Source organism: Gouania willdenowi, chromosome 12 (genome assembly GCF_900634775.1).
Source record: "Gouania willdenowi chromosome 12, fGouWil2.1, whole genome shotgun sequence".
Classification (NCBI taxonomy): Eukaryota; Metazoa; Chordata; class Actinopteri; order Blenniiformes; family Gobiesocidae; genus Gouania; species Gouania willdenowi.
This window is the reverse complement of record NC_041055.1, coordinates 14,920,304-14,932,727: the sequence shown is the minus strand read 5'-3', so window position 1 is coordinate 14,932,727 and position 12,424 is coordinate 14,920,304. Positions and strand designations below refer to the sequence as shown.

Below are 12,424 nucleotides of genomic sequence, written 5' to 3'. Positions count from 1 at the left end.
GTGGTTTTAGTTACTCTTTAGTGCAACAATACAACTGTAAATACTAAACTTGATTTTAGGCTCAGAATAGACTTTATGTTCTTGACCAAAATTATAGACTACTCTATTTCACTTCTTAATGCTAACAGAGTGATGGAGACCCCAACACTGAGCACTCTTCCATCGGAGCTCCTGTTGGATCGACTTCATCCCAACCCCATGTACCAGCGAGTCCCTCTGCTGCTGAATTCAAAGCTACTGGCACTGGAGTATCCGAGGAACAACATTCAATATGTGAGAGATATTGGTGAAGGAGCCTTTGGGAGGGTATTTCAAGCCAGGTGAGGAGATTTGTATATAACTCTGATTTTCCTTTTCAAAACTTCCCCAATTTGGTCTCATAGAATACTAATTACCATGTCCCTTTATGGGTGAAATGGTTATTTTAACATTTCCATTTTGTTTCCCTTTTGTCTGCTTTCACAAAGTTAATGTCTCTACTGGCTATCAAACTTAACAAAATTGTGCCGGGCATGTTTAATACAGTTCATTATGTTCATATTTCTATGCTGCTGCAGAAGAGTGCTGAAATAACGCAAAGAAATCATATGAAACTACGTAGCTCGTGATTTTGCGTGTGATTTGACATGTCCGTTTATTTCTGTAACACCTACTAGACATTTTATCAACTTTTTTAAGGGAAAAATATTGTTGAAAGGCCTATTGTCCCAAAACATGCATGTGAGGGTAAATTCCATGTATCAATTTCCACTTCATTTAAAAACAAATTAAGAAAATTAATGAAATAACAATAAAAACAATATTGCCATTTCAGTTTCACCAAGTACATTCTGTTACTTTCATGCATTTTAAGGCCATAGATTTGATAAGAGCAGATGAAAACAGGGTACAACAAAGCTTTATGTTCTTCATCTGGTCAATACCACCCATCCCGAGTCTCATTTTACCTTGTGACTATGTCAGTGTTAGCCAGCTGTGCTTATCATTAGCCTTAGCATTGTTGGGCGTATTCTAATATCACATGAAACAATCTATGTAGCTATGTCAGAGGAGACACACAACTGCCCAGTAATCACAGTACTATATTTGCTTGTGGCATTTGAACAGTAGCACATGAGCTGTGTTTAGATCTGATATCCTGGGAAGCTTCCTGTTAATCCCTGGGTGAAAATTGGAAGAAAGCAAGACAGCACTGAGAGATGCAGAGCGCACACACACACACACGCACGCACAGACACGTACGCACAAGCACACGAAAGAGAGACATCTGCATGATAATCAGAGGTATAAACAGTACTGATATATCCTACTCAAGTAGAAGTACTGTTACTTGATTAAAATTGTACTCAAGTAAAAGTCCAAATAAGTTATACAAAAAATACTAAAGTACAAGTAAAAAAGTAGCTCAATTCAATAGTACTCAAAGTAAAAGTTACTACTTATTTTCATCCCCCATGTTTATTTTTGGTAATAAATCTTGCCACAGTTCCCTTGTGTACAGTAAACATCTCATATATGAACTTAAAAAGGTAGAGACCAAATCTTGCACAATTAGTTTATTTTCCACAAAGGCATCTGTATACAACAAAAAGGTTGGTCAAAATGTACAATTATGTTTTAAATAAAATAATTCAAAATTAAACAATTCTCAGGCTCTAAGTATAGCTACATTTATGAACTCTAAAATAAACGGGATTCAATGCTGTTTTGGCACCGTGCATTACGTTGAATCTGATTGGTCGGTTATGATGCGACGCATTTGATTGTTGTCTGGTCATTTCATTTTTGTGTAGTTTAACAATGTCCGTTAATTATTTCAAACAAACAATACATTTATAATTTACACAGTAATGGTTGGGTGTAGAAATGTAACAAATTACTTCTTTTAAAACGTACTTAAGTACAAGTAAGATTACTGATTTAGAAATATACACAAAAAAGTACAAGTACCCATAAAAGCAACTCAATTACAGTAATGTGAGTACTTGTAATCCATTACTTTCACCTCTGATGATTATAAAAGTTAAAAATTGGCCCTAATTTATTTTCTAAAGCAAATATTCGTACACTGGAGTCTTAAATATTAAGCACATCATTGAAAAATCACTCACAGGACAGTAGGACACCTGTCACAATGAATAAATGACCAAACTATCTCACCAAGATGATAAAAGAAAAGACAAAAAAAGCCCAATCTTATATAATTTTTCAAGAGTTTAATTTAAATTTGTTTATTTAAGTCTATGCCGGTATTAAAAAAGTCATGTTTTTAAAAGTATAAGATAACTAATCTGGGAGTACAGATTGTAAGCGTTGGAATGATGTTGGCCTATTATCTTATTTGTAAAACTAAATATCCTTTGAACAAATCTGCTGTTAAATAGTGCTGCGTTAAATCTTGACTAATTATATTCACGACATTCATTTGAGTTTTGCTCATCTTCTAATACTTTCAAATGTATTCAGATACCTAGATGTAATTTTAACCCTACAATGATGTATTATTTCTTAACCCTAAAAGGTTTGTTGCTCAGTGGGTCAGAGTTTAGTGACGCTACCTCTCTGTCGTATGGTGTAAGGTTAGCGTGTTCTTATCTACAATAACTGAGATCCTCATTCAATTACAGCCGTTCACATTTTTCACAGAGAAGTTTAATGAAATAATGAAATAAAACTTAGACTTTGTTGGGTCTAAGGTCTAGGGAAGCTTTTACACATGCTTTCAAAAGAGTTTTTGGCTAGAATTGAAGTTTTAATGGCTTTTTTTTTTTTTTAAATGAAGGTTTTTTTTCTTCTACTGCTTCTACTTCAAAACAAAGTTGAAGTTCAGCTGCTTGAGTTTTTTTTTAATGACTACAAATAAATAAAGTTTCCTCGAGCAATGCAAAACACACACTTAGATAATTGACTTTGTAATTTAATTGCCATTCAAATTCGATAGAAAATTCTCAATTATAATTTAACGCAAAATTGGGGAATCATGTTACAGTTCTACACACATGTAGTTAACAATTATTAAAATATGTTTTTTATCAAGCTTTTTTTTTACTATCAAATAAATAAATAAATAGAGACATAAACTGACAGAAAAAAAGGCTCAGATTAAATGATAGATATATGTTTTTAGTGTATTTTACAGCTGATTTAGGACCCGTTATCATTAGAGATGCTAACAGAAAGCTTACACAACATTTATTTCAGAATTTGATTTATTGTAAATTAACTTTAAAAATCAAGAACGTCATTGTAATTGACCTTTTGAGGATAAAACATGATTGTTTAATAATTGCACTTACTTCTACAGAGAAGTAAATGTCTTCTTACCTGACAGATGGGCTGTGAACTTTCCAGCTTGCATGAGAGTGTTTTGTGTTTTATCCCATATGTCTGCATGCAGGCTGTGTATGTGTAAATATTCCAAACTATAATTAGATCCACACTGAGGAACAACATGTTCACTTTGGCTTTCCCCTCTAATGAGACAACACAAAACATGTGTTTGGCAGCTTTTCAGTGTCATGGATTCATCTCTCCCTTAAGGGTTCAATTTCATTCTTATAGATTTAGGCACGTTTGTATACATTAGTACAGTGCCCGTCGGAAGTATGTACAGTATTCATATAGGAGCTTAAGTAGAGTTGTCATTTATGGCCAAATGTTTGAAGGTTGGATGTACAAAGAGGTGTACATACTCTGTTACTGTGTTGTGTTATAAATGGGTATGTTTGCGGGTGCAAAATAAAATAGCGTGTGCGATTTCCCTGGTTTAATTCTATGGGACATGCGCATGATAAATGTTTGTTTTTTTTGCTCATTTTTATATTTTTTTCATTTGGCGTATTTTTCTGTAATGTATGTTTTTTTGAGTCATTATGTGTATTTTTGTATCTTTCTGTTGTCTTTTTGTGCAATTTTTGTATAATTATTGTTTTTTGTTGCCATTGTAGTGTGATTCTGGAGTTATTTTGTGTATTTTTGTATCTTCATGGTGTAGTTTTGTGCATTTCTGTTCTTGTTTTGTGTATTTTTTGTATACATATTCAGTTTTGTGACTTTTAGCAGTACAAAAACATTTTTAATATTGACTTCTTTTTTAAACCCAAACAAACTGTGACACAGTGACGCTCAATAGTGAGAGGGAGCCGTAATCTTAAAATCAAAATGAACGTTTTGAATGTTTTGCAACACAAAATTACTCCAAAATAACGGATGCACACACTTGTGGTATTTGGAAGCCATTGACACAGTTTCAGGTCGAACAGATACTGTGTCGGGATGAAATTCGCTCCACAAACGCACACACGCACACAGAACTTAAAGGTAGAAATGTATATAATCTAAATACACAATGCAAAAAAATGTGAATGTTTTATATCACTGTACAATTAGCTTCTAAGAAGCCGTGAAGCTGAAAATGCCATCCTTACAGGGCACCAGGCTTGCTGCCCGCGGAGACTTTCACTATGGTGGCTGTGAAGATGCTGAAGGAGGAAGCCTCGGCTGACATGCAGAACGACTTCCAGCGAGAGGCTGCACTCATGGCAGAATTTGATCATCCAAACATCGTCCGATTGCTCGGTTAGTGTTTTTCTTTATATAGTGAAGCTGGAGAGTCTATAGTCGCACTGTGATTTACATTAAAACACTGTATAAAGTGCAAAGGCTTAAGGGAGAAGAAAAGAGGAAAAACAGATATCAAATCACAAATCATTGGAGAGAAAAACATACATCACAAGGGGAAACAGTAATAAAACAGGTCACATGAGTGCAATGAACTAGAAGAGTCATAAATATAACAAACATTATTTTTTATTTTCTTTTGTCTCTGGATAAAAGCTTCTGCTGGAGCTCTTTCCATTTACTTGGTGAGTCTCTTCTTGGCTCAGAGGATCCTACAATATATATGATTTATCACTTTTAATGTGATTAGTTCACAAACAACATGCTGCATGTTGTTGTTGTTTTTTACTCAGCTTTATTTGTGATTATTTTTTATAATAAATGATCATTTTGTTTTTGTTTTGTTTTGTTTATTTATTTACAGAAAATCCAAGAACATTGTAAGTCAGACATCGGGTAGTCAAAACAACAAAACTAAAATATCCAGCCTCATCCACATTGGATTCTTTGTATTAAAAGAGCAGTTACTATATTTTAAAAATTAAGGCAATAAAACAAATATTACATATTTATACACATACTACGTGTGACTACAATCATGACAATAATTTCAAATGATAATGTATTTATGGAAATCTGTGAGAATAATGAAAAAGAAAAAAAGAAAAAACTGCTTGATTATACTTTTAGTTTCCACACTTTCAAAAGATAGTTGAATTCTGTTTAGCTCTGATGCTAACACAATATCTACACAATGGTACGTTCACACAAACGTGTTTCGGGTGTCAAAATCGTGCCTCACGGCTGTAGTTGGATGCTTGTCACCAGCGTCGAAAATGTTTTGGACACGCTTCCAAACAAGTTGGGAAGAGAGCGCGTTGAGATGAGGGGCTTCTCTGTTCTCTTCCAGCAGAATACGTCACGGTTGGGGAAAGCTCCTGATTGGTCGACGCACCCCTATATGCCCCAAAAGTTCAACAATCCCAACTGCAGCGTCGGCCACGTTGGAGGCGCCGGACGCACGTCAAAAGCTGGAAATCTCGACCTCGCTACGCTCCTAGAAGCACGTCCACCATATCGATGTAAACGCTGTTGACGCTTTAGATGCGTTTGGTGTAAATGTGCCACCAGGCTTTTTGTCTAAAACGTGTTGCTGCTTTCAATCGCCAATGTTAAAAACATTTTCGCTATTATGAGGCACCATCAAAATCGTGCCTCACACGCGTAGTTGGATGCTTGTGCTCACTGAGTACAGATGTTTGTCACCAGCGTTGAAGATGCTCGGGACGCGCATCGAGGGGAGGGGCTTCTCTGTTGCCGGTGGTGTTCATACAATGGATGATATTGTGGCGATCAATTACGTTCATAATTCACTCAGTGACTGTGAAGTGGTGGGGAACATTGTGTTGAGAAGACAGTGTTTACGGTCGGATGTATTTTGGTGTGATGTCAGAGGGCTATAGAGAAGTGTGGTTGATTGGAGAATAAAGTTTGATGTTCCTTTCTGAACACGCCACCGCCGACCCCTGTTCATCAGCTGTACACTATCGAGAGAGTGGCTTGGCTTTATTTGCTCCTCTGCGCCGTTTCTGGATTCACCAGAGCTACTCGCTCGCATCTCTTACCAGGACACCAACTACAGGCGCTCTATTCCAGCAGAAGTGCGCCTGTCCATCTGTCTCCGGTTAGTGTTTTTTTCCCCTCATTATTCTGAATACGTCACGGTTGAGCAAAGCTCCTCCCCTGCGTTATGCCCCAAAAGTTCAACAATCCCAACTCCAGCGTCGGCCGAGTTGGAGGCACGTCAAAAGCTTGAAATCTCAAAACGCAAAGCGTCCGCCGCACGTAAAGCTTCAAAACGCGTCACACAGGAGGCGCGGGACACGCAGCGGGACCTCTCGACGCTCCGAGAGGCGCGTCCACCATATATTGTCTATGTAAACCTGACGCTGTTGACGCTTTGGACGCATTTATGTGAACGTGCCATAAGGTTTTTTGTCTAAAACGTATTGATGCTTTTAATCACCAAAGTTAAAGACATTTACACTATTAAGGTGTATCTTTACTTACACATGCGATCTCATGTAGTTCAAAAACCGATTTACAAACACATTCTGTCAAGCAAAAAACACTGCGATGGATTATTGTCTGGGCTCCAATAGTCTATTTTTACTGTGTCACTGGTCACTGAACCATTTCAAACCAACATGCAGCATGCAGATAAAGAACCAGCATCATGTTGTCCTCCTCCTTCATGTGAAACCTCACCCTAAATGGACAAATAACAGCCTCTGTCACACAAGAAACCATAGTTGGATGGATTATTTCCTTAACCTCCAATTATCCTCCAGACTAATAATACACTGCAGCTCTTGTTCAGAAACATTTCTGTACTCCACAACATTAATGTGTCAAAATTAAGGATAACATGTGTGTGTGTGTGTGTGTGTGTGTGTGTGTGTGTGTGTGTGTGTGTGTGTGTGTGTGTGTGTGTGTGTGTGTGTGTGTGTGTGTGTGTGTGTGTGTGTGTTCTCCCCTCCATATATTTAGCAATGGAAAGAAACCCTTTAATCCTCCTCCTGTCCTTCAACTATAAGGTTGCTACTGTTAACTTTAAGAGTTGTTGAGTCTCTACTCTCTCACAGACACATAAACATGGTCACACACGTTTGGTGAGTAGTAATCAGAGCTGGTTCCCTTGGGAGTTACCAAATTCGGTGACCCCAAAACCTAATGTGAGTGATAGTGACCTTAAAACGTCCTTCTGTGTGTTTCTCAGCGATAATGAAAGATTTATCACTTCTGTAACACTGTGAAATATTCCCCTCGCATTCTCGTCAAGGTATTCGTATTTTTTTTTTTCTTTGTAGATGTTTAATGCTTTTACTGGTGTAGATAAGCATTGCACCATCTAGGATTTGAATTCTCAGGATCTTTTGTAAAGTTTTTCCTGGTTTGTCTGAATTCGCTTTTTAACGCTAACTAATGCACACTGATTACAGTTTTACAGTTTCATTTTTTAGACGTTTTTATCCAAAGTGACGTAGAACACAGTGAGTGCTAAGGGACTTGCTCAACATCCCACATTGATGGCCGAGGTTGGATTAGAACCAGTGACCCTCTGATTCCAAGCCAGCTTCCTTAACTGTTTCACCACCACTACCCTGATTACCAAATTATTTCAAATAAAACAGCATTTACGTTAGTTTTGAGCACTGTGCTAACGTGTAAATGTTCTAGATCAGAATCAGAATAAGTTTCAGTCCCTGCACTGTACTTACTTCTCCTAACCTGGAGAATTATATGTGCTGTTTACCTATCTTTGTAGCAGCTAGCAAACAGTTAACCAAATGAAACACCTGAACACACAATAATGGAATAAAACTAGACCGTTTTTTACAGCTCACCTGACTCATGGCATAATCCGCATTTATTAATCACATAATCCACATGTCTAGACATAAAAAAAAAAAAACTAAAAAAAAACTTGTTTGCCCTACTATTTACAACAGCTGGAAAAATATTATTTGGTCCCGATTCAATTTTATCACTATACCATGCCAATTCCATTTATATTGGCATTCTGAAATATTAATCAAATTAATGTGATTCCATTGTAATGTTAACATGAATAAGGTGTCATGAAGGCTGTCATTAAACTGTCGTTAGCTAAATTATGATCCTTTGGAAATATCTTGGCATTATTTGGGTTAGGTGGAGGGATCTAGTGGGGTTAGGTAGGGTTAGAGTTAGGTAGGGACAGATGTTTAAAGGCACGAGCTACAAGGACCCCAAAGTTAAAAAAAAAAAAAAAAAAAAAAAAAAAAACCTAATAAAACAGGCCCAGGACTCAATAAAGCTTCCTGTGAGATAAAAAAAAAATAAAATATAAATCTGATTATTGCCCCTCTCAATTTAAAAATGTCATAAACATAAACAATTCAAATATGGATATAAAAGATAAAGTGCTTATACTGGGATGTGCCAGAGAGGTTTTAAGGAAGAGTAGGATTAGGGGGTATCTGGGGTTAAGATTAGGCGTGGGGAAGGGAAGGTTAGGGTTATGGTAAAGAAAAATGGGTTAGGGTTAGGGTAAAGACGAATGTGTTATGGTTAGGTGTGGCGAAGGGGAGGTTAGGGTTAGGGTAAATGGGTTAGGGTTTGGGTTTAAGAAGAATGGGTAAGATGTAGGAACCTGGGTAATTAAACGTGGGAGTAAAGTGCTTGCATAATAATTACTGTAAAACCAACTGATATATACATATATACATACAGTTGGGCCCACCATTTAAAAATCCAAGTTCACCCACGTGCCCCTATAATAAGAGTCATTAGAATTAAATATAAAATAAGTTAAAATAAATGAAAGGGTTAGGGTTAGGGAGAAGGTTGGGGGTTAGGGTTATGGTTATGGTAACGGACGACTCTTAATGACAGCCTTCATGACACCTTATTCATGCTAATGACAGGTTTCCTGTCACAATAATGACGCAATGTCAGCCTTTATTTATAAAACTTCAAGTAAAGTATTAAGAAAGTTTCTTAAAGGTCCCACATCATGATATTTTTCACCCATTTGAGGTTTATTTTCCCAAAGTCGCCTGTGTTCCAGAGTTTTAGCTCCTTTAAAGTCACTTTCTGAGCAACTGATTTGCGGCCTACTTATGCATATTCATGAATGGGTGTGTCTATAGATGGGACACTGACTTCCTCCAGAGCCTTATAGACGTAGGGCCAGAGGATGGCCCACCCTCCTCCCGCCCACTTCGTAGCCGAGCTCATGCTGCTTTAAAAACACGAGACGGAGCGTAGGGGCGGGGCGTTCACCGATACATACATAGACTGTTGAAAATACATACATAGCACTGTGCGAAGGACGCTGAAAGGATCACCTTTGTGGGCGTGTCTGTTTACATGTCAATCACGGCAGAGCTTCCTGGTGGCGCGCCTTCTTCAGCTCAGTGCTTCGTCATCAAAGTGGGAACGCGTCATCAAATTATAGCGAGGTGTTTGAGCTCACCCTGCAGTAAGAAAGGAGAAAATCACCCTCTAACTAACGATTGAGGGAATCAATGAAAAAAACACTTTGGGCATGTGTATGAAGCCCATATGGCACTTTTATGATGTTTAAAACAAAGAAAAGTCGATTTAGCGTAACATGGGCACTTTACCATTTCTTTACTGATTGTTCTGTTGTCTCTTTTCTCTCAGGCGTGTGTGCAGTAGGAAAACCAATGTGCCTGATGTTCGAGTACATGGCTCACGGCGACCTCAACGAGTTCCTGCGCCGCAGATCTCCCACCCAATCAGTGTGCACCATTAGCCGTGCCAGCATGTCCAGTCCGAGCTTCTCTTCTGAGCTGGAGGCGGGATATCTCTCCTGTGATGAACAGCTCTCCATTTCCAAGCAGATCGCAGCAGGAATGGCCTACCTCTCTGAACGCAAGTTTGTCCATCGTGACCTCGCTACTCGCAACTGCCTGGTTGGTGAGGAAATGGTGGTGAAGATTGCAGACTTCGGTCTCTCGAGGAACATCTACTCGGCTGATTATTACAAAGCTAATGAAAATGATGCCATTCCGATTCGCTGGATGCCCCCGGAGTCCATTTTCTATAACCGTTACACTACAGAGTCAGATGTGTGGGCCTACGGTGTGGTTTTATGGGAGATTTTCTCCCATGGGATGCAGCCTTATTATGGCATGGGCCACGAGGAGGTTATTTACTACGTGAGGGACGGTCACATTCTCTCCAGCCCGGAGAACTGTCCATTGGAGTTATATAATCTGATGAGGCTTTGTTGGAGCACACACCCAACGGACAGGCCGAGCTTTAGCAGCATACATCGGATACTGGAGCGAATGCATCAGAACAGACAGAGTGTAAATGTTAACACTGAAGCTGGTGATGGTACCATTTGTGTTCCTGTAAGTTAGGTGAGGATTAGCCTCATGTTTAACCCAACGGAAACACGATGAGTTGATGGACTCGAGTTTTCATGAAGATTTACTTTACATGTTGTTTATTGTTTTAAACTGGTCTGCTTCCAATCTGAAAACTGTCTTAACTAAACTAGAAAAAATACTTTCCAAACGGATGCTTGGAAAATGAAGTTGTTGAACCATTGCATGTTAAGTTGTTGAATTGCTTTATTTTAACTTAATATTTGTTTGTTTTTTATATTAATTAATGGTTTTTCTAGTATTTTAGGACCTGACAACACAATTCACCTCAATATAATTCCAAAGTGGCACACAATCACTTTATTGTTCTGCAAATAAATACAGGGCTTGACTTCAACATCCACCAACAAAATGCAGTTGGATTTCAGTGGTGGTGAGTAACAGTCCTATTGTTTCAAGCAGCAGTGACATAATAATATGACCATTGCAACTCCCATGAGCACTATCTGCAGTACGTAATCATTGCTCCATTCCTGAGGCCATCTACACTGCAAGCTTTTGTTCACCTCTACATTATCATTACATGTGTCACCATGATAATGCAACAGTATTTAGTATACAGACTCTCATGTCATGCCACGGCCTCACCTACGATGACATAGGGGTTTTTTCTGATACATGTGTGAGTTTTCACTGAAACCAATTGTAAAATATGCCTATAATATTGCAGTAGAAGAAGTAACTATGCTTTTATTAGACTTTAACTCGAGGAATACTTGCTGGCTTATTCTGGGTATGACATTTTAACTCAATAGTAATTAATGCTGTAGTCGTCGAGACTTGTCTTTTAAATTTTAAAGGTCTCGAGCTCGTCTCAAACCCGGAAGCATTTTGACTCGGTCTTGTCTCGGACTCGGGATTTTCCCTCAAGACCATTCGAGACCAGCACTAATTCCTGCTATTTTTAAACTTTTTTATAATGTGATAATAACAAGGAGAAGAACGGGATAAAACAATCCTTTATTCATTCTTTAATCCACCCCGTATAATGACCGCATCAACCTTCCTTGGTGTGACACACACACACACACAAACAGGAGAGAGAGGCGGCAGCTAAACATGTCCGCTAACTTGTTGGTTGTGAAATTTGGTTTCACGAATCACAAAGAATACATTTGTAAAAGCACAGCAAAGAGTAGGGTTGGGCACCGAGTTCCGTACGTCCGGTTCCAGAACCGTTACGAAGATGTTTGCATTTCGATTCTTTTTTTCAATTCCTAAATGCCCGCACTAGTTTGTTTCCACGGCTTGTTCTGTTTGTTTCCGCAGGATCGGTATAAGATGCGTTAAGAACGTGACTGCAGGGTGTGTGTGTGTGTGTAGCAATGGTTTCAGTTTGGACCGCGGAGTGGAAGAGAGATAGAAACTAATCACCGGTAAAAAGCCCGGTAAAACTCCGGAAAACAACCACAAGGAATAAATAGTTGCTCCCTGGTAAAGACACTAGATCTAACAACTGGTAAAATTATAAACTGGGTGATAGTACAGCCTGTACATGCAGTACGGGGATGCATTTACTCCGCCTCCGGGTCCTAGTGCCAGCTGTCCGGTGAAGCCTGTTCCGTTTACCGAGGTCCGTGTGTGTTAAATAAGTCTGTGTGTGTTTAATAAGTCTGTGTGTGTTTAATAAGTCCGTGTCAAAGTCTCCATGTTTATGCCTCTGTCCATCCACTCTTTTCATTATATCCATGTCTTTTAAGGCTTTTATTAAATAGTGTCGGCTGTAGTCCAGGCCGCCGCCATCTTGGATTATGTCGTCACCAGCGCGTAATTGCCACAAGTCACGCAAGTGCAGAATGACCCAAATAACTGTAACGAGGTCTTATATTAGTCTATTGTCT

At 38.5% G+C, this 12,424-nt stretch overlaps 1 protein-coding gene across 1 annotated transcript in view; it reads left to right on the top strand.

Annotated features, from left to right (window-relative positions):
* Positions 1–11,483, top strand: part of musk (muscle, skeletal, receptor tyrosine kinase) — a 33,881-nt gene extending 22,398 nt beyond the window's left edge. The window contains exons 15-17 of the mRNA XM_028463298.1: positions 129–320; positions 4,430–4,578; positions 9,832–11,483. Of these exons, the coding sequence (XP_028319099.1) occupies positions 129–320; positions 4,430–4,578; positions 9,832–10,556 (1,066 nt within the window). The 3' untranslated portion in view covers positions 10,557–11,483. The remainder of the gene's footprint in view (positions 1–128; positions 321–4,429; positions 4,579–9,831) is intronic.
* The last annotated feature ends 941 nt before the right edge of the window (positions 11,484–12,424 follow it).